A 27,141-nucleotide genomic window follows, 5' to 3' on the forward strand; every position below is an offset into this window, starting at 1 on the left:
TTTTATATGATTTTAAAATATCAATAATGTTATGTAAATTGTAATCAGAAATAAATAATATTATGTTAATATGTTTAGTAATTCATTCATTATACTTAATTTATGTTCAGTACTTTATACAACAGTCGTTCAGTAATTTATACAGTCATTAAAGAACATATCTATTTAAAATTTAGTTTGTAAGACAAATACAATATATTTATAGCCTTTAAATATATTGATAAACTCTATATTCATTCTATTGGGTTAATTTAAAATATTACCAACATATAAAATAACATTATATGAATCAATTTAAAGGCTACGTATAAAATATTACTTTATACAATGTAAATAAATTTAATTATCTTAATTTAAGTTTTATTAACCAACTCCGAGAGTTAGGGGTGTAAACGAGTCGAGTCGAGCTCGAGTATTGCTGAGCGACTCGAAAATTCTAAAATGAAGCTCGACTCGACTCGAAAACTCGCGAGCTTAAAATTTTCAAGCTCGACTCGAACTTAAAATCTTGAATTGAAACTCGTGAACAACTCGAAATAAAAAAAAATCTTAAATTTAACTCGATTGAAGCCTCAAACTCGAATATGAACCTTAAATACATAAAATCTTACTGTATTATTTAAAAAAATACATATATTAATATATTATATTTTCGAGTTGTTCACGAGCTTTTCGAGTAACTCGTTTCGATTCGTTAAGAACTCTCGAGCTCGATCTCGAGTCCGTTCAATTCGAGTATTTATCGAGTATTGATCAAGTCGATCTCGGGTAACTCGTGATCTGTCTCGTTTCATTTACAGGCCTACAGAGAGTTACTCGACTCCGACTGCAATGGCCTGTCCGATTTTAACTGAAAAAGTTTATTTGACAAGCAAAAACAAACACTGCAAACTAACTAAACAGTAAAAAGTACAAAAAAATTCGAGTTTGCTTTACCGCACTATTTTGTGTTCAAATTAACCAACTTGGCATAAGAGCATGAAAATTGAATCATTAATGGGGGTTATATAACTAACCTGGATCTTTGATTCCGGTCACCGGTGTTCCTAAAACTGAATTTGCCAGTGAAAACGGGCTGCCGGATATTTCCTTGGATCTGAAACACTTGAGGGCTACATTCCGGTTCACCGTCGAACTGGAAAACAAATCTGGGGTCGGGTTCTGCTTTAAAATTCAAGTGAAACTGGGCAGAAGTACCTTTATTAGCTTCTTTCCCGACTGAAATCCAGCCATTGAGGAAAACACAATCCCTCCCGCCAGATCCAACGGCACCGACATTTTTCCCATCAGACGGCCTGAGTTAATCCCACAAGTTGTGCCTCTCCGGCCGGTGTGGATAGCGATCTTGAGACAAGGCTTGGCGGAAAAGATGGATTTCTCTGCGAGTTTGTCGATATCGGTTTTACTGAGGTGGAATGTAGCGGCTAAGGTCTGTAGCTGTTTGTCGGTAAACTGATTCTCAGGAGGCATGCAGGGAACAACGGCGGTCTGTAAGAGGAAATTCTTAAGCTTAATCTTACAAAAACATAGAGATGAAGAAGGATGAACAACGGACAGAGCAGGTCTCGAAGCAACCGGAATTTTCAAGGCTAGATTGCCGACGGTAAGTCGTACGAAAGGGCAAGGATCCATGGGGTTTTTCTATGTTTCTGGTTTTGGCACTAGCCCTTTTTATTCAAAAAACCCTCTGAGTCTTGCATATATATAGCAGTATACATGTGAGTGGAAGTCATATCGGAAAACGGGTTGTAAGCAAAAAAATGTGACCCTATAAACATTTTTGTACATTAGACGGAAACGGATGTATTTGGGAAGAGGTATGGGAGGTAGGGGATGAATGAGAAATGGGTCGAGTTCAAAGTGGGTGGGGACTGGATTCGGAAGGAAGGAGCTGGCGGTATCCGATGGATGGAGGGATTTGGGGGTTTTTTATTATAGTGGAGAGGTTCCATTTTTATTCCAATGAATTACAGTCTGATTACTGATTTTCACTGAGATGAAGGATTTTGCGTGCTTTCTGTCTGTGGGTACGTGGGTCAGTGCCAACGTTTTTTTTTTTTTTGGCCGAGTGAGGAAGGCTTAGAACTCGGCATGTCGTGAATCGTGACGTAGAGGCACAGATATTGAATGGGTTGACCCAAACCCATAGTAGGAAAATAGGCCCAAATTAATTGAAATTTACTCTATGTGATGTAATAAGCAAGAGTTGCAGAGGATAACGCACACGTTATCTTAAAAGCTAAGGTCCGGAGACACTCATTTGATGTCACGCTGTTCTCTTGTGTTGAACCAAAGAAGAATAGAAAAACATGGGAATGCCAGTAGTTTCCATAATTTGTGCTCCCCAAATCACCTTCGTTCCCAATTCCATCTCATCCGTTCCTTCAATTAAGGCACGTAATCACCCTTCTCTAACAATCTCCAGCTGTGGGTTGTTGATAGAATGTTCATCGAGGCCGCAGAAGAAGGCAACCAAGCATCATATGAAGACGAGGCCACGCAAGACGCAGCAATGGGACGTAAGGAGGAAACCCACAGTTTACGCTCCTTTACCTCCGCTCCCTCCTGATTGGACCCTTGTTTCAAGCGGCGTCGACAATGATAATGCCCAGGTTGCTGAGGCTGCTCTCGCTGCTTCTGCTCTAGAGGCACCTGCTTCAACTGGGTAGTTTCTTCTTCATCTATTGCTTCTCTGGGTTTTTGAAATGTACTCTGATGAACATCTATGTATGTCTTTGGACCTTGATTTCGAGGTGGATTTGCCCTTCAATTTAGTTTCGGTTATTTTTCAAAATTATGCGTTTTCATTACCCCCTTTTTCAACCAGGGTAGGTAATATTACTGTAGAAACACACATTTGTCAGAAGGAGACAATTTCTTGTTAACATTAAAACTTAAATCAAGATCAATTTTTCTTACATACATTTCGTCTTTGTAATTCGAAATTAGGTTCAAATATTAAAAAAAACTATATGATGATATAAATGCAAATTTGACAATAAACATCTAAAATGAAAATAGCTAAACATATTCAGAACATCAAGTTATTTGTTAATTTTGAATGGAAATTTGACAATAAACATCTGCTTTGATATGGCACCCACCTCCTCCAGCTGCTATCAGGGATTACACGATGATATTTTTTTTTGGGGGAGGGGGGGGGGGTAAAGTAACAACCGCAAGACACATCATACCTTGCACTTGCACATGTTATTAACACCACCATCTTATGCTTTGAAGTGTCCCAGGCTTTCAGAAAGTTTCTAGCTCGATCTTTTCTTGTATCGACTCTGCACTAGCAGCCTCAAGAGAAAATCTGTAAATATATGTTCATACCCAGGCATTTTCCCATACCCTGCAATATTTTCACAAACGATTCAGAGCATGTCAGTTGTCTGCAAGGTGCTTCAAAGTTCCAACAGAGAATGATGATAGCATGCTATAAAGGTACAAGTTTCACTTGCCAGGAAAGTAATTTATGTCAGGGTTTCAAATCGCGGTCGCGTTTTCGGTTATTTTGGATTTACCGTGATTGCGGCCGTCGCTGGCGCTATTGGACGCTATTACGGCCGTCCCGGGTAACTCGGACGGCGGCGAAACCACTATATCGCGGCCGAAATTGCGGTCGCGGACCGTTTTTTGAAACCCTGGTTTATGTCAATCACATAAAAATGATCCCTGGTTCCATTCTCCCGGATAATGTCCAGGTTAAAGAGCCGAAGACCCTATATATATCCAGAAGAAAAATAATGATTTAATCAAATTATTCTACACATACGTATAAGTATAAGAGAAAATAACCTCAGTGACCAAAAATCCCATATAATATACGATTTTAACCAACTTTTTCCGGATTTGCCAAAATAACCAACAAAATCGCAATGCGATCGCTAATTCGCAACGCGATCTCCATTATCGCAAATTCGCGTTGTATTTTCGCAATGCGATAGTTGAAAATCGCGTTGCGATGGTCTACAGTGTCGTTGCGATTTTCCCAATTCGCAATGCGAATAAGTAAATCGCAACGCGAATTGGGAAAATCGCAATGCGAATAAGTAAATCGCAACGCGAATTGGGAAAATCGCAATGCGATACTGACTATCGCAATGCGATAATACAAAATCGCAACGAGATACTTACTTTCGCAACGCGATACTGACTTTCGCAACGCAATTCTGACTTTCGCAACGCGATAATACATAATCGCAATGCGATTTTCAAAGCGCCATTAGTATCCTGGCCAAGTATTTTATTTTTAAATTCCAAACACGAATATTAATATATTGGAACACTGAACCGTCCACAGTATATCCCGTAATCGCAACTCATAACCTAAAACCTAAAATCACAACTCAGTCCCATCTCCATCTCTCACTCTCTCACCCATCTCCGACGAAATCCGTCCCCATCTCCGGCGAAATCCGTCTATCTCCATCTCTCAGAGCCACCCTCACAATCAGAAATGAAAAATCAACCAAATCAACCAACGAGGGTTAGTTTTTTTAATTATTTTCTCTTTGAAATTTTTGCATTATGATTAGGTTTTTCATATTGAAATTGATGATAAGTTTACTGGTAATTTCAATAATAGATTAACCATTTCACTTAGATTGCTTATTAAATCAACCGAGAATCGCAACGCGATTTTAGTTTCGCGTTGCGATTCTCTCGTTGCGATAGTCATTTTCGTGTTGCGATTTTCATTTTCAGAAACTATTCTTCTTCTGCAAATTGAAACTTAAATGAATTGCATTACTTCAAGCAAAAAACAAAGACAAATAAGAAATTCACAGTGTTGCAAATTTAAGTTTGAAGAATAAACTACTACTCTTTATGTTTATTATTGTTTTTGGTATATCTTCACAGTGTAGTTTTTGGTATATCTAACTTAGTATGTTTATTGTTTTTGTAGAACTTTTATTCGGCTCAATTAACCTTAAGAAATAAAGTCAGCCTGGCCAAAACAATTGCGTCGAAGCTTTCACCTGCACAAAGAAATATGTTTGAGGATACTTGCTTCGGGCCATGGCTGAAAGTACAACATCCCGATGGAGATGCGATGTTGACACACCTATTTCTTCAAACCATGACTAGGGATCTACCAGATACTATACAACGTCGTGATGAAGAGATATGGTTTGATTTTCCACCGGCGTATACTTGTTTTGGGCGGGAGGAGTTTTGCTTAATCACCGGTCTACGCTTCGGACACGATGATGTAGGTCGGTACACTAGACACATTACCCGCCCATCATGGTTATCCCGGGTTTTTCCTGAGCTGGAGAGGCCGAATCTACACGTGGAAGACCTGACGATATTATTGAATAAGAAAGATGGTTTTACTCGGATGGATGACGTCGACGTTGTCCGAGTATGCCTTCTAATTCTTTTGCATGCCGGCTTTTTAGGCAGAGAGGCCAGACAACCTATTCCAAATGATCTAATCAAATTGGTAGAAGACCTAAATGCGTGGAACCTGTTTCCGTGGGGCTCGTATTTATGGAAAGCTACATGGAATAAGTTATCGTCTGCCTTGTATGATCGAAAAAGTTTGCATGGCGATGGTTCCAAATACACTTTGACAGGCTTTATTTGGGCCTTTAAGGTAAGAATTTTTATATAATGTTTCCAAAATTATATGTAATTATTTAACAATTACTAATGTTTGTTATTATATTGTTTGTAGATTTGGATATTTGAGGCCTTTCTCGCCATGAAGACATATACAATAAAAACTTCAAATAATATTCCCAGGGCTATTTCCTGGAAGAGGAAACGAACCTTGCAATGGGAAGATTTACTACGGTATACGACAATAAATAATGTAAGTTAACATAAATACTACCATATGTTTATAAACAAGTTATTACTAGTACACGTTTAACTTTGTTTGAGCTTTTATATTGTTAGGAGGCCAACACTCCTCTACAGAGGCTGACACCCACGGAAACTGAGCTTGCCACTGATTTGTGGCAAGCTAGTAAGCGTTTTTTTGATGGAACGGTTGATGAGCAGCCTCCACTTCGGGAGCCATCACCTCGCCCAGAGCTATCACCTCACCCAGAGCCATCATCTGATCGACCCGGCTATACACCTCCACAACGACAACCATCACCTATTCTGTCACATCATCGAGCCTCTTCTCCACCATCACCGCAAGATAGGCGACCGACAAAGATGCCACGACGTTTATCTCCCTGTTCTCCACCTCCACCTCAACGGGATGAGTTAGGGGAGTTACGTGATGAGGTCAATGCCTTGCGTGAGGAGGTCGGTATTTTACGCAAAGACGATGGTGCATGGCGTGTTGAGGTGTCTACATTACGCGGTGAGGTAGCCGCTCTACGTGAGATGGTAGCATCGTTGCAGAATGAGGTTCATACTCTACGCAACGAGGTAAGTTTAAGATTTTTCATACTCGTAATTCATTCGGTTGCTGCCAATACTGCTAAACTGTTTTTGTTAGTATTTGTTTTTGGTTTTGTTTTTGTCTTTTAGTTGAAGTAATGCAATCCATTCAAGTTTCAATTTGCAAAAGAAGAATAGTTTACTTTCGCAACACGAAAATGACTATTGCAACGCGGAAATGGCTATCGCAATGCGAAATGAAAATCGCAACGACAAAATCGCAATGCGAAATGAAATCGCAACGACAAAATCGCAATGCGATTTGTGTTTCGCGTTGCGATTTTGTCGTTGCGATTTTGTCGTTGCGATTTTCATTTCGCATTGCGATAGCCATTTCCGCGTTGCGATAGTCATTTTCGCGTTGCGATTTTAAGTTTCGTGTTGCAAAAGTAAACTATTCTTCTTCTGGAATGTTTATATATGTTGTCCTTTTAAATGTTTATATAAGTGCTTACTTCTGGAATGTTATCTGAGCATTTTGTGAACTATGATAGAATAATGACTTGGGTGAATACAATGCTAGTTTGAAACATATTTGTCTTTGTTTAATATCATGTCTGTTTATTTACTGATTTATGTATTAATTTTTTTAGCGGCCCGATAAGGTGGATGCTTTACGTCGGGTTTTCCTTGCACGACGGAGTTCACGCATCAGACGGCGTGGACGTGCTATTACGTCTCCGTTCACCCCAATGGTGCGAAGACTCCGCAAGAAGAAGCCCGACTCACCGGTAATCCCTCAAGAGTCCCCTCCAATCGTTCAAGATGCCCCTATTCTCCCTCAAGATTCCCCCCCACCGTTCAAGAGGCCACTGTCATCGTTGAAGAGGTCCCTCCCACCATTCCAGAGCCCGATTCACATGGGGTAATATATCGAAGTATTGAGAAACCCCCACCGGTTCCGGACATAATGGATGAGAGTTGGCTCTCGTATGAGTTACCGGCTAGTACCCTTCTGGTATCTGAAGTGGAGAGGAGACAACTACCGGAAACAATTGTGGATAATACCCTTTGGGCTAAGACCGCAGTTGATTTTTATCTACATGAGCGGAGCCAAGGGTGTTACACTGACATCAGCAAACTCAACGATGAAATGTTTTTGTTGCTTGATCGGTCTTGGTGGGGTGTGCTATTAGGGGTTGAAGACAGTGGCTATTTGGATGGGGAGGTAAGTCTTATATTTGTCTTATATATGATTTTGATTAATTTGTTTAAAAATTAATGTAATTCACTAATATATGTATTTTTTGTAAAACAACATATCGATGCGTGGGTGTCACGTCTACTAATAATAAGAAAGCTTAGGAAAAATAAAAAAAATTCGCTATATACAATAATGCCGACGGCTTTTCACGCAGTTCACTTGAAGAATCAACGAGATGAATCATTTTTGTTGGGCAATGGACAAGCTAAACTTTATCCTGCATGGTGGGAGGTCGATAAGGTTAGTGTTTATTTTTTAAATTTTTTAAAGGTGTTCATAAATAAGTGCGCAAATAAATGAATTATTACTTATGATCACAGGTGTTTATCCCTGTTTTGGAACGTCGTCACTGGCTTCTCGTCCAACTTCAGCTCCCATCCCTGAAGATAATAGTGTATGACAGCATGATCAATTACATATCACTGTCTGATTTGAGAGATATTTTCAAGGGATGGAGCTCTCATTTGGCTAAATTCTTGGATGGGATTAAGTATTGGAGTCATTCTGGACACAAGAAGCCAAAGAAGTTCAATGTCACAGTTGTCAGAGACGAGACCGCGCCACAGCAATCGCCGGGAGCCAGAGGGGATTGTGGTCCTCTCGTATGCCTTTGCTTGGCGCGTTTGACGACGGGAAGCACAGAGTTTTTACCTCCCACCGATAGAGATAGAGCTGCAGTAGGCTTGTGGTTTCGGCATTATATGGCTAGAGCAATATATTCGAGACGCTGCCTACCTGCATCCGCGTTATGAAAGTGTCCATTGTTAATTGGTAAGTCAAATGCAAGTTTTGTTAACATATATACTTCTTTTGGTTTGAAAATGTTTGGTTAAGTACCTAGAATTCAATAATTTGTTGTTTGTAGGTTTTAGATGTGTAGGAAGTCTTGTTTGAGCAAATGTTTGGTTTCTGCAGGTTAATCCTTAAGTGAGCTGCGTGAAATGGATGTACGGGGTCACAAAGTTGTGGTTTCATTGATTCAATAATTGATGAAGAAATAAGAATTATTATTATTTTTTGATTGTTTAATTGATTTGTAAAAGATGATTTGTAAATGTTGATTTGTTTAATTGATGTGTACATAATTTGTGTTGAAATGTAATAGTTAATTTGTTGATTTTCAATCTGCTTTATGTTGAAGGCAAAACAGACTATCGCAACGCGAAATGGCTATCGCAACGAGAAAATCGCAATGCGAAATGAAAATCGCAACGAGAAAATCGCAATGCGATTTTCATTTCGCATTGCGATTTTCGCGTTGCGATAGCCATTTTCGCGTTGCGATAGCCATTTTCGCGTTGCGATAGTCAAATGAATGTCTAATAAGTGATAACAACTGAATAGATCATAGCAATGTTCAAACTCAAGTTACTAATACATGCCTAACTGAAAATATTAAAAGTGCACACATAAAATACACATAATGCAAGTTTTGTTAACATATATACTCCTTTTGGTTTGAAAATGTTTGGTTAAGTACCTAGAATTCAATAATTGTTAAAAGTTTATGCATGTTAATCCTCGTTGCCTTTTTCATTTCGCATTGCGATTCTATCATTGCGATTTGCATTTCGCATTGCGATGGTCAAATGATTGCCTTTCGCAACGCGATTCTGACTTTCGCAACGAGATAATACAGAATCGCAATGCGAGTTTCAAAGTTCGCAACAGGTTTTAGTTTCGCAATCCAAATTTTTTGTGTATATATCTACGCAGCAGCAACAACTCATAACCTAAATCCCTAAATCGCAACTCATTCCATCTCCATCTATCACTCTCTCCGGCGACATCCGTTCCTATATCCAACGACATCCTTCCCCATCCGGCAACATGTCTTAGTTTCGCATCTCGTTTGTTTAGTTACAACCATGAAATCATCTAATGTTGATCATGTTTGGATAGATTTGTGTTTTGGAGGGTCATGGGAGAATGTTCATGGTGTTTTACAATATATGCCTTTACCCATGAATCTTCAACTAAAACTGTTATTAAAGAAGTTAACTTATGAAACCCTAATGTTACGTGTTTCAAAGAAATTGAATTTAGAGCCCCTAAGTGGATTTAGGCTATCTTATAAGAGAAATGGTAAAGTTTATTTGTTAACCGACAATGAAGATGTTGAACGATTCATTGCTTACATTAATGTTTCAAGTGATGATGTTACATTGTATGTTGTTGAACCTAGAAGTAGTATTGTTGGGTCAGTAGCGGGTAGTAATCAACTAAGTGGGTCTCAAAACCCACAGCCTTTCTCTAATCCAAATCCAAATCAACTTTCAGCACCAAATTCCGGTTTTCGTATTGACTAATTAGACGATGATGAGCCAAGAGAAAAAATTGTGAGTACTAGTCAGTATTCGAAATTTGATCTTGGTCAATACCCGGACTTTGATATTGGTCAATACACAGATTTTGATGATGTTTCAGAAGAAGAAACAGACCCTGCGTGTAATGATTTTGTTATTGGTCAATACCCGAATTTTTATGATTAAACACCCGTTGCCGAGAAAGATGTTGTTGATGATAATGAGGAGGAAGTTACGACTGTGAATGAACATGTTGAACATCTATTTTGTAATTCATATAATCCTGAAGAAGAAAAAGAAGAAGAAAAAGTCCCCGAAAAAAAGAAAATGCCACGGGAGTATAACTGGAATATGCTAGAATTACTTCAGCTACCGGAAGAAGAGTTGGCAAAGAAAGCAGTTGATTGTTACACAAAAGTTATTCGTATCAAGAAAGATGATTGTTTTGATACAAAGGAAGACTTGAAGATAGCTTTGTATACGAAATGTGTGGAAGATGGCTATTAACTAAAAGTTAACAAATCAAGCAAAGATCGTTTCGAAACAAGGTGTACGATTGACAAAAACTGTACGTGGCGTATGATTGCAAAGAGGATAAAAGATTGCGCAATGTTTCAAGTTAGGACTTTTATTGATAAACATACATGTTCAAGAACCCAAGTTTTTCCTCACCATAGACAGGCAAACAAAAAGGTGTTGGGTGGTTTTCTGGCTGAGTTAATGTTTTTGAATGGCAGGGTATATCGGGGACATGAAATTATGACTGACATGAATGCTCGGTTCAAGATTAGTATATCATATTCTCAAGCTTAGAGAGCCAAATGTTATGCCTTGGAATTGTTGAGGGGGTCGCCAGAAGCATCGTTTGCCCAACTGCCGGCTTATTGTCACAATTTAAAGCTGAAAAATCCTGGGTCGGTAACTCATATCAAAACAGATAGAGATGGACGCTTTGAGTTGCTGTTTATCGCCATTAGTGCTGCGGTTAGTAAATCAATATAATTCTGTTGACTCATTTCTGTTAGTTACATGCATTTCACATTTAAATGATTATATTTCTTGTGTATATTATTTTGTAGATTCGTTCGTTTATTACTTGCATGCGCCCAGTTATTATAGTTGACGGAGCACATTTGAAAGGTCGATACCTTGGAGTAAACTTATTAGCAGTAGCCATGGATGCTAACAATGGGATATTGCCAATAGCTTACGGGGTTGGCAAATCTGAAACCTCTGATTCATGGACATGGTTTATGGGGCATCTTAGGGATTGCATAGGTCCTATTAGCAATCTGACAATCATATCCGATAGGGCAAACTCAATTGACAACGCTGTTAGAAGGTGTTTCCCAGATGCTTTTCATGGACTTTGTGGTGTTCATTTGTATAGAAATCTAAAATTAAGGTCTGCTGGTATAAAAAAGCACAAATGGACATACTGGAAGGCTGTAAAGGCTTATCGGGAAGTGGATTTCAATAAGCATATAAACTGTTTAAGACGTGTTTTGCCTCAGTGTGCTCAAACACTAGAAGATGTCGGGTTTGAAAGATGGTCAAGAGTACATCAACTTGGAGCAAGATATGGTTTCATGACGTCTAATAGTGCAGAATCAATTAACGCTCTAAGTCGTCATTCCCGGAAATTACCCATTACTATGTTAATGGAGTTTTTTCGAGCCTCTATTCAACAGTGGTACTACAAGAAAAGAAACCATGCAGGTATTATTTCTTTGAATTCGTAACTTATCATATATTTTACTAAGTATTATTTATTTAAATTTACAGGAACATTGGAACATCGTGTTACACCATGGACTAAAAAAAAGATAACGAAACGTGTTGTGAAGTCAACGTCATGGAGAGTTGAACCATGTTCAAACACTTTGTTTGAAGTGCTGGATAATAACTTAAATGGGCTTGTCGATCTAAATGCAAGGACGTGTAGTTGTATGAAATGGCAAACATCTGGTTATTCGTGTGGCCATGTTATAAAAGTTGCTCTTCATCTAAACCAAGATGATTCAAGCACATACGCTATGGATTGCTACACTAGAAGTATATCGACAGACTTATGCCGAGATTGTCTACCCTTTTTCACATCCTTCTGAGTGGGACATACCAGATGACTTACAAACAGTTTTGCCACCAGCCATGGACAGAAGGCTACCTGGCCGACCAAAAAGTCCCGATCGTATACCGTCTAAGGGTGAAGAGAAGAAGAGATCGACATGTAGTCGGTGCAAGGAAAGTGGTCATACAAGGTTGACATGTGGATCACCAGTGCCATCACAATCATCTTTTCCTCTACCAAAATATGGATCATCATCAAAATCCAAAGCTCATATGGTGTCAAGAAAAAGGTAATCAAAATCGCAATCATCTTTAAAATCCAATCACAACTGGCTTCACCTTTTGGGACTGTTAACTTAGGTGATTTTTAAATGCAAACGTTGTATTATGTAGATTTTATGTGTGAACTTTAACATTTTCAGTTAGGCATGTATTAGTAACTTGAGTTTGAAAATTGCTATGATCTGTTCAGTTGTTATCACTTAATAGGCAATCATCTTAATGTCTATCACAACGCGGAAATTACTATCGCAATGCGAAATGAAAATCGCAACGAGGGAATCGCAATGCGAAATGAAAATCGCAACGCGAATTTAATTTCGCGTTGCGATTTTCATTTTCGCGTTGCGATTCTCTCGTTGCGATTTTCATTTCGCATTGCGATAGTACTTTTTGCCTTCAACATAATGCAGATTGAAATCAACAAAATCAACCATTACATTTCAATCAATTAAACAAGCACAAATAAGAATTATGTTAACATCAATTAAACAAACCAACTTTTACAAATCACCTTTTACAAATCAATTAAACAATCAAAAAATAAGCAATAATTATTAGAGAAAATAACACTTCTACTATTGAATCAACTTTGCTGCCATACATCATTTTCACGCAGCTCACTTCTGAGATTAACCTGCATAAACCAAACATTTGCTCAAACAACACTTTCTACACATCTAAAACCTACAAACAGCAAATTATTGAATTCTAGGTACTTAACCAAACATTTTTAAACCACAAGCCTATAAACATACCAATTGTTTATGGACATTTTTATAACGCGGATGCAGGTAGGCAGCGTCTCGTATATCGATCTAGCCATATAATGTCGAAACCACAAGCCTACTGCAGCTCTATCTATATCGGTGAGATGTAGATACTTTATACTTCCTGTGATCAAACGGTCCAACGCCAAGCATACGAGAGGACCACAATCCCCTCTGGGTCCTTTCGTTTGTTGTGGTGCGGTCTCGTCTCTGCTAACTGTAATATTGAGCTTCTTTGGCTTCTTGTTTCCAGAACGAGTCCAATAATTTATCGCATCCAAGAATTTAGCCAAATAAGAGCTCCATCCCTTAATAATATCTCTTAAATCAGCCAATGATATGTAATTTATCATACTGTCATATACTATTGCCTTAAGGGATGGGATCTGAAGCTCGACGAGAAGCCAATGGTTACGTTCCAAAACAGGGATAAACACCTACAATCATAAGTAATAATTCATTCATTTGCGCACTTATTTATGAATACCTTTAAACTCAATCTATAACCTTATCGACCTCCCACCATGCAGGATAAAGTTTAGCTTGTCCATTGCCCACGCAATGATTCATCTCGTTGATTCTTCAAGTGAACGGCGTTAAAAGACGTCGACATAATTGTATATCGTGTATTTCTTTTATTTCCTTAAGTTTCCTAATTATTAGAAGACGTGACACCCATGCATCGATATGCTGTTTTACAAAAAAAGACATATATTAGTAACTTACATAAATTTACAAAAAATATCAAATGAAAATAATCCTACATATGCGCCATGTGAATCGGGCTCTTGAATGGTGGGAGGGACCTCTTCAACGATGACAGTGGCCTCTTGAACGGTGGGAGGGGACTCTCGAGGATGATAGGGGCCTCTTCAACGATAGGAGTGGACTCTTGAGGGATGACAGGCGAGTCGGGCTTCTTCTTGCGGTGTCTTCGCACTATTGGGGTATACGGAGACTTAATAGCACGTGCACGCCGTCTGATGCGTGAACTCTGTCGTGCAAGAAAAACCCGACGTAAAGCATCCACCTTATCGGTCCGCTAAATAATTAAATACAAATATCAGTAAATAAACAGACATGATATTTAAACAGTGAAAACAAAGATAATATATTTCAAACTTTCAACCAAAAGGCAAAACAAAGACAAATACTAACTTCACAGTGTTAAAGTAAAAAGTTTAGCAGAATTGGCAGCAACCGAATAAATTTACTAAGCAATCTAAGTGAAATGGTTAATCTAAGTGAAATTACGAGTAAATTTATCATCAAGTTAAATATGAAAAATCTTAAACTTACCTCGTGCGTAGAGTATGAACCTCATTCTACAACGATACTACCATCTCACGTAGAGCGGCAACCTCACCAGATAGAAGTCGTGGCATCTTTGTCGTGGCATCTTTGTCATGGTGATGGTGGAGATCATGAGGTGATGGTGGAGAAGAGGCTCGATGATGTGACGGGATAGGTGATGGCTCTCGTTGTAGAGGTGTATAGTCGGGTCGATCAGGTGATGGCTCTGGGTGAGGTGATGGCTCTCGAAGTGGAGGAAGTGGAGCTGCTCATCATTCGTGCCATCAAAAAAACGCTGACTAGCTTGCCACCAATCAGTGGCAAGCTCAGCCTCCGTGGGTGTCAGTCTCATTAATGGAGTATTGGCCTCCTAAAAATATAGAAACTAAAACAAAGTTAAACGTCTACTATTAATAACTGTTTATATGATAGTATTTGTGTTAATTACATTATTTATTGTCGCATATGGTATTAAGTCTTCCCAATCCAACAGACGTTTCCTCTTCCAGGAAATAGCCCTGGGAATATCATTTGAAGTTTTTATTGCATATGTCTTCATGGCGGGAAAGGCCTCGAATATCCAAATCTACAAACAATATAATAACAAACATTAGTAATTGTTAAATAATTAATTATAATTTGAAAAACATTATATAGAAATTCTTACCTTAAAGGCCCAAACAAAGCCTGACAAAGTGTATTTCGACCCATCGCCCCGCAAACTTTGCGGTCATCAAAGGCAGACGACAACTTAGTCCAGGTAGCTTTCCATATACGAACCCCACGGAAACAGATTCCATGCATTTAGGTCCTCTACCAATAATATTAGCTCCTGAGGAATAGGTTGTCTGGCCTCTCTGCCTAAAAAGCCGGCATACAAAGTAGTAGAAGGCATACTCGGACAACATCGACGTCATTCATCCGAGTAAAACCATCTTTTATTAAAACAATTTTTCATGTCGTTGACGTGTAAGTTCGGCTTCTCTATGACTCATCAGGAAAAACCCTGGATAACCATGATGGGCGGGTGATAGACGAGTGTACCGGCCTACATCATCGTGTCCGAATCGTAGACCAGTGATTAAGCAGAACTCCTTCCGCCCAAAAACAAGTATACGCCGGTGGAAAATGAAACCATATCTCTTCCTCACCACGTTGTATACTGTCGGGTAGATCGCTAGTCATGGTCTGAACCCACAAATGGGTCAAACTAGCATCTCCACCCGGATGCTGTACTCTCAACCATGGCCCGAAGTAGGTTTCTTCAAACAATTTTCTTTGTGCAGGTGAAAGCTTCGAAGCAATTGTAGTGGCTAGGCTAACTTTATTCTTAATGTCAATGAAGCCGAAAAAAATTTCTACAAAAAACAATAAACATACCATTAGATATACCAAAAACTACACTGTCAAGATATACCAAAAACAAAACAATAAACAAAATAGTAGTTTATTCTTGAAACTAAAATTTGCAACACTGTTTTTGTCTTTTGGTTGAAATGAAAATCGTAACGAGATAATGAGAATCGCAACGCGGAAATGACTATCGCAACGAGAGAATCGCAACGAGAGAATCGCAACGCGAAATGAAAATCGCAACGCGAAATGAAAATCGCAATGCGATTTTTGTTTCGCGTTGCATTTTTTATTTCGCGTTGCGATTCTCTCGTTGCGATAGTTATTTCCGCGTTGCGATTTTCATTCTCGAAACTATTCTTCTTCTGCATTACTTCAACCAAAAGACAAAACAAAGACAAATACTAACTTCACAGGCTAAACAGTTTAGCAGTATTGGCAGCAATCGAATGAATTTAATAAGAAATCTAAGTGAAATGGTTAATCTATTATTGAAATTACCAGTAAACTTATCATCAATCTCAATATGAAAAACCTAAATAATGCAAATATTTCAAAATAAAAAAAAAAACTAACCTCGGAGGTTGATTTTCTATTTCTGAATGATTGTGAGGGATTTTTGACTGTGAATGGTTGTGGGATTTCGCCGGCGATGGGACGGAAATCTTCGGAGATGGGGACGAATTTCGCCGTAGAGAGTGAGAGATGGAGATGGGACTGAGTGTTGTGATTTTGGGTTTGAGGTTATGAGTTGCGATTAGTGTGGACGGTTCAGTTTCCGATTTATTAAGAAAAAATCCGTGTTTGGAATTTGAAAAAAAAAACGCGTTAATACGAATGGCGCTATGTAAATCGCGTTGCGAAAGTCAGAATCGCGTTGCGAAAGTCAGTATCTCGTTGCGATTTTGTATTATCGCATTGCGATAGTAAGTATCGCATTGCGATAGTCAGTATCGCATTGCGATTTTCCCAATTCGCGTTGCGATTTACTTATTCGCATTGCGAATTGGGAAAATCGCAACGACACTGTATACCATCGCAACGCGATTTCCAACTATCGCAACGCGAAATGCAACGCGAATTTGCGATAATGGAGATCGCGTTGCGAATTAGCGATCGCATTGCGATTTTGTTGGTCATTTTGGCAAATCCGGAAAAAGTTGGTTAAAATCGTATATTATATGGGATTTTTGGTCACTGGGTTATTTTCTCTAAGTATAAACCAGAGAAATAATAGTTAAAAAGTAAAACTACCAGGCGCCGCCGAAGCTCTTTGGCCAACCTTACAAGGGCAAGGGGGAAGTTCTGCAATAGAAGAGAAGACAAAAGTAAGGGTCTATTAATCTAGTAAAAGGCAAGGTTTAAGACAGCCTTCCATACTTGAACAGGGTGCCCATTTTTCTAATACCCCACATATGTTGCATGAAATTAACTGAAACGCCTCAATCAACTAAGTTCAACCTTTTCTGGCAAAACCCAGCAAACTTATTCAGACAAATTCCAAATACAATTATGTTGATCAAACATTCATGTTAAAAATGGGCCACAAGCAAAGTCTAAAAAAAATAGCAAATGAGAAGGGGTGAATTCCTGGATGGGGCAACACACCAGCCACACTAGGGTCCAAATCTGCATCATCTGCAGAAGCTGCAGCACAGGAAACGCATGGAAACCGAAAAACACCCTTAATTTTGGAGAGCTCTTTTTTAGTCACATCAGGTAAAGAGAAACGCCTAACCACTTTAATGGCTTCTCCAATAATATAAACCTTGAAGAGGACACCTACAGACGTTAGGAAAAACAGTACAGCAGTTAGGCATTGCACGTTAAAGACGTAAACCTTGAAGTTATAAAAACCTCTTAAGAACTGCAGCTCCATACCATGGTTAACAAACTCCTGAAGAAAAAGTGGAGGTTCTAGTTTCTGGAGAGAGTATTGATCATAAGCGAGTGATAATTCATGCGATTTTGCACTTCCATCAGCAACCAATGGTTTTGCCACTGAAACGATGGGAAAATGCAAGTTTGATTAGAACAAATTGCCATGAAAACTATGAGTAGAATAAGTTTTACACACTTATAATATATATATATAAAGCTTTAAGTAAATCACATGATTGGGAGCATGATATAATTAAAGCATCTCTATATGTTCTTTGGCTGATCTCACAGGCATTAAGCAAACCACACAACAGATTTTTAAGCCTAATGCACAATCTATAATTCATATTAGCTTGTACAACTTCAATGGCCCTATAGAATGCTACCACATATGATAACACAAGACAAAACATGCATACCAAGGGGCAGCATCAGCCCAGCTTTGTTTACAGCATCAACAATGGATGATGTGTCTTTTTTAATTACTAATTGCCTAGGAACACCAACTTTTCCTGCATGGTAAAACATTAATATCAACTTTGATCAGGAAGGGAGTTCATGTGATGATGTTTCAGCAAAAACCAAAAAGTAGCTGGTGTGAATGGGAGGAAAAGGAATGCGTTCTAATGCCAACAAAATAAAAGACACCGCAAATTACCATAGGAGTTGAATAAATTCATGTCCGCAACATATTGTAGCATTGATTGGTGATTGTGTAAATGTTGTATAGCATCAGGAGGATCGAGAACTGTGACTTCTGGATGTGTTTGTCTATAATCCTGCAGTTACATGGTAAAGAATGTAAGAAGGATTGGTCTCAACACAATGTGTAGAAAGCATACAAATAACCCTAGAGACAAGCTTCACTATAATAACTTTCAACGCATGTGAAACCAATTGCAGTCCAAAATCAAACACTTCATAACCCTTACCCAGAAAGAAAAGGAAAAAGATCTACAATCCCTTTTTCTTAATTTTCACCTTTTATAATTTCCCCCTTAAGAATTCCATTCACTCTATTCAGAAGAAACACTTTTGAAACAGACATAGAATGCTTCATATGTTTATAATGCACTGGGTATTCAAACAAAATCGCAAGGCAGGTTTCTAGTTTTTCCTTTCGGCACTGTGACTAACAGCAAAACATCCTCTGATTGCAACATAAAGCCACACAGAAACTGAACTATTGAAACTTGGAAACATTTCATATAAGAACAAGATATTTAAGAAAGAAGAGCAACAGGGAAAGCAGGACCCCATTAAATAACCAAATCAACAGACCACCACAAAAAAGAGAGACTCAACAAATTAAGCAACATAAAGCAAATGAAGCCATTTGAAAATATAAATCAAAAGGGCTCACTATATGAAAGCTTACAACTAAAAGAAGACAATTAAAAAAACAGTATCAAAAGGAGTTAGGCATGTGCTACATTTTTAACCAGTGCCTACACTTACATACTAATGAACTGAAATTACAGTATAGCAACAGATTCCTAAGAAGTTGAGCATGATTTAAGAAGCTGATACCTCTACAGACCTATAATTACTAAAAAAAAATTAAGATCTGTTTACTGGACTATTTATTTACTCTTAACGTAATAAAAATGGCTAGTGTTGGGGAAAACGGGTTATTTCCCACACGAACATAGTTTTAAAATTGACCTAAAATGTCAAGATTAAAACCACCAAATGTTGCACAGCGGATAAACCTGTCAAACTATTAAATATTGAAACACAATAGAAAAGAACCGAATAAAAAAACAATAAAGGTGAGAACACACCAAATTTATGAGGTTCGACGAGAATATCGTCTACTCTTCGGGCACCACACCGGATGATAACTTCACTATATCGCCAATATTACAACAAATGGAATTCTTTGGAATTCCCAAAGTGGGAGAATGAAGAATACAAGAGGAAGAGAGAACTTGTTTTTGGGATGATATCTAATGGAAATACTTAGGCCTATTTATAGTTGAGTTTCAAGAACAATATGTTCAAAGTTTGGCCACCTACCAAAGAATTTTCCAATATGTACAAGTTAGCCACCAAATATGAAATTCACATGTTCAAAGTTTGGCCACCAACCAAGATAAAATTTCCAACTTGTCAACTTAATTTCTAGACAAATCTAACAAATCTCAACCTTGGCTTGAAATTAACAAGCCTACTCAACTTCTTCAACTCCCCAAATTTGTAGTGCCTCTAATTGCGCTCACAAGCGCCACATACCCGAAGGTGTTCATACTTTCAGGATGTTAATCAAGTTCAAACAATAATTTAACTTGATTACTGTTACCACCTTGGTCATCATATCTGCAGGATTTTCTGATGTCGCAATTTTCTGAAGTACAATCTTTCCTTCTTCAAAGATATCCCGCACAAAGTGATACCTCACGTCGATATGCTTAGTCCTTGAATGGTAGACTTGATTTTTCGCTAAGTGAATAGCGCTCTGACTGTCACAATAGAGACTAATGTGACTTTGAACAACTCTCAAGTCTTCCATCAACCCGTTAAGCCAAATTGCTTCCTTTACAGCCTCTGAAACTGCCATGTATTCTGCCTCTGTAGTAGACAAGGCCACCGTAGATTGCAATGTAGACTTCCAACTTACTGGGGCTTTAGCAAGAGTAAACAAATACCCAGTAGTTGATCGACGCTTATCCAAATCACCAGCATAATCGGAATCAACATATCCAACCATACACTGACCAAGTGCTTCATCCTGTTCAAAAACTAAACCAACATCCACGGTTTGTTGGAGATACCGTAGAATCCATTTCACAGCTTGCCAATGTCCTTCTCCAGGATCATGCATGTACCTGCTCACAACTCCAACTGCTTGTGAAATGTCAGGACGCGTACACACCATTGCATACATCAAGCTCCCAACTGCATTAGCATATGGAACTTTTGCCATATACACTCGTTCTTCGTTAGTTTTAGGAGATAATTGAGAACTAAGTTTCAAATGAGAAGCCAATGGGATACTTACATGTTTGGTATTTTCATTCATGCCAAAACATTGTAATACCTTTCTTAGATACTGTTTCTGTGTTAAATAAAGCTTCCCTCTCTTTGTATCTCTACTTATCTCCATACCAAGAATCTTCTTGGCCTCACCTAGACCTTTCATCTCAAACTCTTGATTCAACTGAGCCTTTAATTTGTCTATCTCCTTTTGACTCTTCGAAGCGATCAACATATCGTCAACGTACAAGAGAAGATAAATGAAAGATCCATATTTGAGCTTTTGCAAATACACACAATGATCATATTTGCTTCTAGTATACTTTTGCCTCTTCATAAAGCTATCAAATCGCTTGTACCACTGCCTCAGAGATTGCTTCAATCCATATAGCGATTTGTTCAGCTTACAAACCCATTTCTCACAACCACTATCTTTGTATCCTTCTGGCTGTGTCATATAGATCTCCTCTTCTAAATCACCGTGCAAGAAAGCCGTCTTTACATCAAGTTGAGCTAGCTCCAAATTCAACTGTGCTACCAAGGCCAACAATATTCTAATGGAGGAATACTTCACAACAGGGGAAAATACTTCATTGTAGTCGATTCCCTCCTTTTGAGCGTAGCCTTTAGCTACCAACCGTGCCTTGTAGCGAACATCTTTCTTGTTATGAGATCTATCTTTCTTTACAAATACCCACTTGCATCCAATGGCTCTTTTACCTTTCGGTAATTGTGCCAGTTTCCAAGTGTCGTTCTTTTAGAGAGATTGCATTTCTTCATCCATGGCACTTTTCCACTTATCACTTTCCAAGCTTTGTATTGCTTCTTGGTAAGTGATAGGGATATCATCATCAACAACTGGAAGAGCATAGGCCACCATATCAATAAATCGAGCATGTCTACGAATTTCTCTCCTTGGCCTTGTAACTGCAAGTGTTTCTGGTGTCTCCAATGGTTCTTGGGTTTGAACCTCTTCATCTTTTGATTCTTCTATTGGAGTTGAAGAATCAGCTGCATCAACTTCTGGGATCATCATCTGCTGAAACTCCACCTGTTTTGGAGTATGCTCCACCTGCTGCGGAGTACTACTTGTCTGGACAGCTTCACTTGTTACCTTCTTTACTAGGGCAGATTCATCAAAGGTAACATCTCTGCTACAAATTATCTTCTTGGTGTCTAAACACCAAAGGCGGAATCCCTTCACTCCATGGGTGATTCCCATAAAGAGAGCCTTCTTTGCTCTCGGATCAAGCTTGGATTCCTTCACATGATAATAAGCAGCGGATCCAAATACATGTAAGGAATCATAATCAGTAGCAGGTTTTCCAGACCATACCTCCAATGGTGTTTTTCCTCCTATCGCTGATGACGGCAGACGATTAATGAGATGGCCAGCATATGTCACAGCCTCAGCCTAAAATGCCTTGCCTAACCCAGCATTAGACAACATACATCGAACTTTCTCCAATAGTGTTCGATTCATACGCTCTGCCTCCCCATTCTGTTGTGGTGTATGTCTAACAGTGAAGTGTCGAACAATATCATACTCATGTCAAACGTCAAAGAATGGGTCACTTTTATATTCCCCTCCATTGTCCGTCCTAAGACGTTTGATCTTTCTACCAGTCTGGTTCTCGATCATATTTTTCCATTTCAGGAAAATTTAAAGCACTTCATCGGATACACCCAAACTCTTCTGGAAAAGTCATCTACAAAAGTTACAAAATAATGGTTTCCTCCCAAAGACGATGTCTTTGAAGGACCCTATACATCTGAGTGAATATAATCTACAATACCTTTTGTATTATGTATAGTGGTGCCAAACTTCACTCTCTTCTGCTTTCCCAGAACACAATGCTCGCAAAAGTTCAATTTGCAAGCCTTTGCACCTTTCAACAATCATTTCTTTGCCAGAATTTGCAAGGATTTCTCTCCAGTATATCCCAACCGCATATGCCACAACTGGGTTGCGTCCAAATCATCACCTCCGGAAGCTGCTGCAACTGCTCCAATAATTGTACTACCTTGGTAGTAATACAAATTATTTTTCCTGATGCCATTCATCATCACAAGTGCGCCATATGTGACTTTTAAAACTCCATCTCTCATAGTAACTACTGAGCCTTTGGATTCTAAGGCTCCCAACGAGATGAGATTTTTCTTCAAACTGGGCACGTATCGGACATCCGTCAGAACTCTGGTTGATCCATCTTGAATCTTCAATCGAATTGAACCTATCCCAACAGTTTTACAGGCATTGTCATTGCCCATATAAACAACTCATGTATTTAGTTCCACTAAATCGGAGAACCACTCCCGATTAGGGGACATATGATAGGTGCAACCCAAATCTAATATCCACTCATCGGAATGGAATGTTGTTGATGAAGCAACCAATGATATGTCAGAGTCATGTGCATCATGCTCTGCAACACATGCATCTGGAGCAGCTTTGCCTTTCTTCTTCAGTTTCGGACAATCTTTCTTCCAATGACCTTTCTCATGACAAAAGGCACATTCATCTTTTCCCAGTCTGGACTTCGACTTTGATCTCCCTCTCCACTTTGGCTTTTGACTTTTCGAGTGACCTCTTGCCACCATGGCCTCTGCTGCTTTGTACTTGCTCTCATTCTTGGTTTTCTTCCTGAGTTCATAACTATACAAAGCAGCAGTTACATCTTTAAGGGTAACATTATCCTTACCATGAAGTAACGTTGTCTCAAGGTGCTCAAATTTATCTGGAAGAGATGACAACAACATCAAAGCCAAATCTTCATCTTTGAAGGTTTCATCCATGCCCAATAAGTCTTCCACTAGCTCATTGAACGCAATGATGTGTTCATTCATACTGGTGTCTGGTTGATAATCAAATCTGAACAATCTTTTCTTCATGTGGAGACGATTCTGAGAGCTTTTCTTCAGGAATTTTTCCTCCAAAGCTTTCCACATCTTACTTGCAGAAGTCTCATTCTTGTAGCCATACTTCTGCTCCCTGGAAAGACAAGATCGAATCGTGCTGCACGCCAAATGATTGATTGTTCCCCATTCTTTCTCCTCCATATATTCGGGCTTTTCTTCCTCAATGGCGACGTCTAGACCTTGTTGGAATAAAGAGTCTAACACCTCGCCTTGCCACATGCCAAAATGACCGGATCCATCGAACAACTCCACCGAGAAATTTACATTTGACATCACCCTCCTCACCGGTCCAGATGAAGAGCTTGATGTCTCAACTGATCCGTATTTTGGCATTTTAATTCTAACGAACAATATTCAATATCACGAACTGTATCTTTTCAGCAACGGAACCACCAGGATAACCTCAACCGAAGCTCTGATGCCAATTGTTGGGGAAAACAGGTTATTTCCCACACGAACGTAGTTTTAAATTTGACCTAAAATGTCAAGATTAAAACCACCAAATGTTGCACAGCGGATAAACCTGTCAAACTATTGAATATTGAAACACAATGGAAAAGAACCGAATAAAAAAATAATAAAGGAGAGAACACACCAAATTTACGAGGTTTGACGAGAATATCGTCTACTCCTCGGGCACCACACCGGATGATAACCTCACTATATCGCCAATATTACAACAAATGGAATTCTTTGGAATTCCCAAAGTGGGAGAATAAAGAATACAAGAGGAAGAGAGAACTTGTTTTTGGGATGATATCTAATGGAAATACTTAGGCCTTTTTATAGTTGAGTTTCAAGAACAATATGTTCAAAGTTTGGCCACCTACCAAAGAATTTTCCAATGTGTACAAGTTAGCCACCAAATATGAAATTCACATGTTCAAAGTTTGGCCACCAACCAAGATGAAATTTCCAATAAGTTGGCCACCAACAAAAGATAAAATTTCCAACTTGTCAACTTAATTTCTAGACAAATCTAACAGCTAGCAACATCCAAGTTCCAGCAAACAGCTACTAATAAAATTTGAAAGAATTTTAACCTTGCTTAGGCATAAGTTGGTTACTGTCATTCTAGAACACATTATGGTAGCTACAAACAATTGAATCCTTTTTCCAGTCACTTCGTCAAGCATGATACAGCAAATATAGAGGAACAACAGATTCTATACTTGCTAGGTTTGAGTCAGGACAGAAAGGGGTAATACTATACACAGGACAAATAAAGCCATTCAAAACAAAGTTTGCTTCACAGGTAATGCTAAGGAAAACCTGAAAAATCAGCTAGATGGCCATGGAAGTAGAAACATCCTCACCCGCTGGAATCTTAAGGCGTCGACCTCAACTACTCAGTCAGATTTCATGAGGAAGGAAAGAGCAATAAGTCTGCAAATTATGTCAGCCACTTATGAGAGTTAAACACCACAATTGTCTGACACATGTCCTTATTTGGTTCCTCACATGTAAAAACACATCAAAACCACAACATAATGTATCAAACAGAAGTGGATTCACACTCAATCATTCCACAACATCCATTGTAAGGGAAAAGAGGGGGGGACGCACACCAACCTCAAGAATCTGGCGCCATTCTTTTCCAGTCAGCTGCATTAGAAACAAAAATGAGTCATATTAAGTAAGACCATAAATGTGCAAGTGTTTATTTGCATCTCTTTTTTCTCTTTTCATCTCATCATGAATTTAATAACAGATAAACTAGATACAATTAAACGTATGCAAAGACATATCCTGCTAACCTTGTGCAGTACAATATCAAAAGGACCTTGATCTGAAAGAGGTTTAGTTTGATCAATTGCAATAAACAATATCCCCTTTTTCCTGCACATTCCCAACGCCCAATAGAAACAAATAACAGCCAACAGCAACATAAACTTTATGCTAACCGCCAAACCAAAGCCTCTTTTCCCATCAAGGTACAAAACTACCACACCCCTAAATTTAAAAATACAACAGAAATTAACCCATGTTTTAATATTAGCAGAGGATCATGTCCCAGTCACTTAATCAAAAATAAGTAAATACCATTCCCATAGAGCAACGGAGGAATTGGAGGAAGTTTAAGGTTCAACTTGAAAATATATTAAGTAATGATAATTACATTTTTACCAGCAACAAAGCCAAAAATTAAGATACAAGAAACCCTATAAATAATAAATATCTGAAGGATCAATCCAAAATAAAGCAAGGAAATGATATATTATAATCAATATAATAAAGGAAAGCCATAAATAAAAATCTGACTTATTGGAGTTTCTTGGAAACCAGTTTCTTGGAGCTTGCCTTAGACCATATAAGGCCTTTTGTAATTTGCACACTAGCATTTTTCAATTAGGTGAGATTTCTTCAACCCTGGTATTTGATGCATATAAACATCCTCACTCAATTCACCTTTTAAGAAGACATTGTTCACATCAACTTGTTTTATCTGTCAGTTGCATGTTACAATCAAAGAAAGTAGTATATTTACAGTAGAGAATCGAACAACTGGACTGAATGTGTCCATAAAATCAAAGCCTGGTATTTGAGAATACGCTTTAGCTACCAATCTGGCTTTCAACCTTTCAACTGAGCCATTTGCATTCTTTTTAACCTTGAAGAGCCATTTGCAACCAATGGCCTTCCTTCCAGCTGGCAGTTCAACAATCCTCCATGTATTATTGCTCAGAAGTGCGTTATACTCAGAACAACATCTCTCCAATCGGGATCCTCAAGTGCAACATGAATGACAACAAGCAGTCCTTTACATTGAATCGTGTAAACCTTTGGTTTGAAGATGCCATGTTTGCTTCGAGTGGCCATAGCATGTGTATTCCTTAGCATTCTCCCTATCTCACTTTCTTGATTTTGACTTTGAGAGCATTCACGTGAAGCAGCCCCATCCTCAGCCTGTTTTCTGCATGTGACTGATTTACCTGTTCTGCAGTTAGTAACTGAATTTGAGCTTCTGACTCATCTGCAGATTGAGGAGTTGACACTATTGCCATGTGATCCTAGCTACTAGCATCTGTAGCAGAACTACCTAAGTCATCCGTGGGTAACCAAGAAAAACACAAGATCTTGAGCGAAAGTTCATTTTATACTTACTGAAAGGTCTAAGATGTTGGAAACATTCACAGCCGAACACCTTGAAAAAATTATAGTTAGGTGGCTTACCAAACAATTTCTGATGAGGTGAGACATTCCCAAGCAACCTGGTTGGCATTCTATTGGTAAGGAAGACTGCACTCAAGACTGCATGAGACCAGTATGATAGAGGAAGTGAAGCATGAGCTAGCAGGGCAAGGGGCAGTTTCCACTATGTGCCTATGATTTCTTTCCACTACTCCATTCTGTTGGGAAGTATGTGGACAAGACTTTCAGAGTTGAATACCCAGGTGATGAGATATGGTTTCCAAAAATCTAAATTCTCCACCACCATCAGTTTGCAGAGCAAGAATATTAGAAGAAAACTGATTGTTAACAAAGGCAGCAAACATCTTCAAGGCAACCAAAACTTCACTTTCAAACAATGTGAATTTTTTATATATATTTTGGTTCGCTGGTGTTTATAAACATAATTAAATATTATTAAGGGCATATTTGTTTACTTCAGAATGATTAAGCGCTGAATGATTCAATGGCCTAAATGATTCAGAGGCTCTGTATGAATTAGCTTTGAATG

General features: G+C 38.6%; 1 protein-coding gene and 1 pseudogene across 1 annotated transcript; one reads left to right on the plus strand and one right to left on the minus strand.

Moving 5' to 3' along the window:
• Positions 1-2,241: 2,241 nt before the first annotated feature.
• Positions 2,242-2,808, plus strand: LOC120191462 (50S ribosomal protein 6, chloroplastic). Its single transcript, XM_039194407.1, has one exon. The coding sequence runs from the start codon at positions 2,310-2,312 to the stop codon at positions 2,667-2,669; it is 360 nt and encodes a 119-aa protein (XP_039050338.1). The 5' UTR covers positions 2,242-2,309; the 3' UTR covers positions 2,670-2,808.
• A 393-nt stretch (positions 2,809-3,201) lies between these two features.
• On the minus strand, positions 3,202-25,307 carry LOC120191461 (annotated as a pseudogene).
• Between the last annotated feature and the right edge of the window lie 1,834 nt (positions 25,308-27,141).

Source organism: Hibiscus syriacus, unplaced genomic scaffold, assembly GCF_006381635.1.
Source record: "Hibiscus syriacus cultivar Baekdansim isolate YM2019G1 unplaced genomic scaffold, ASM638163v2 tig00116969_pilon, whole genome shotgun sequence".
Taxonomy (NCBI): domain Eukaryota; kingdom Viridiplantae; phylum Streptophyta; class Magnoliopsida; order Malvales; family Malvaceae; genus Hibiscus; species Hibiscus syriacus.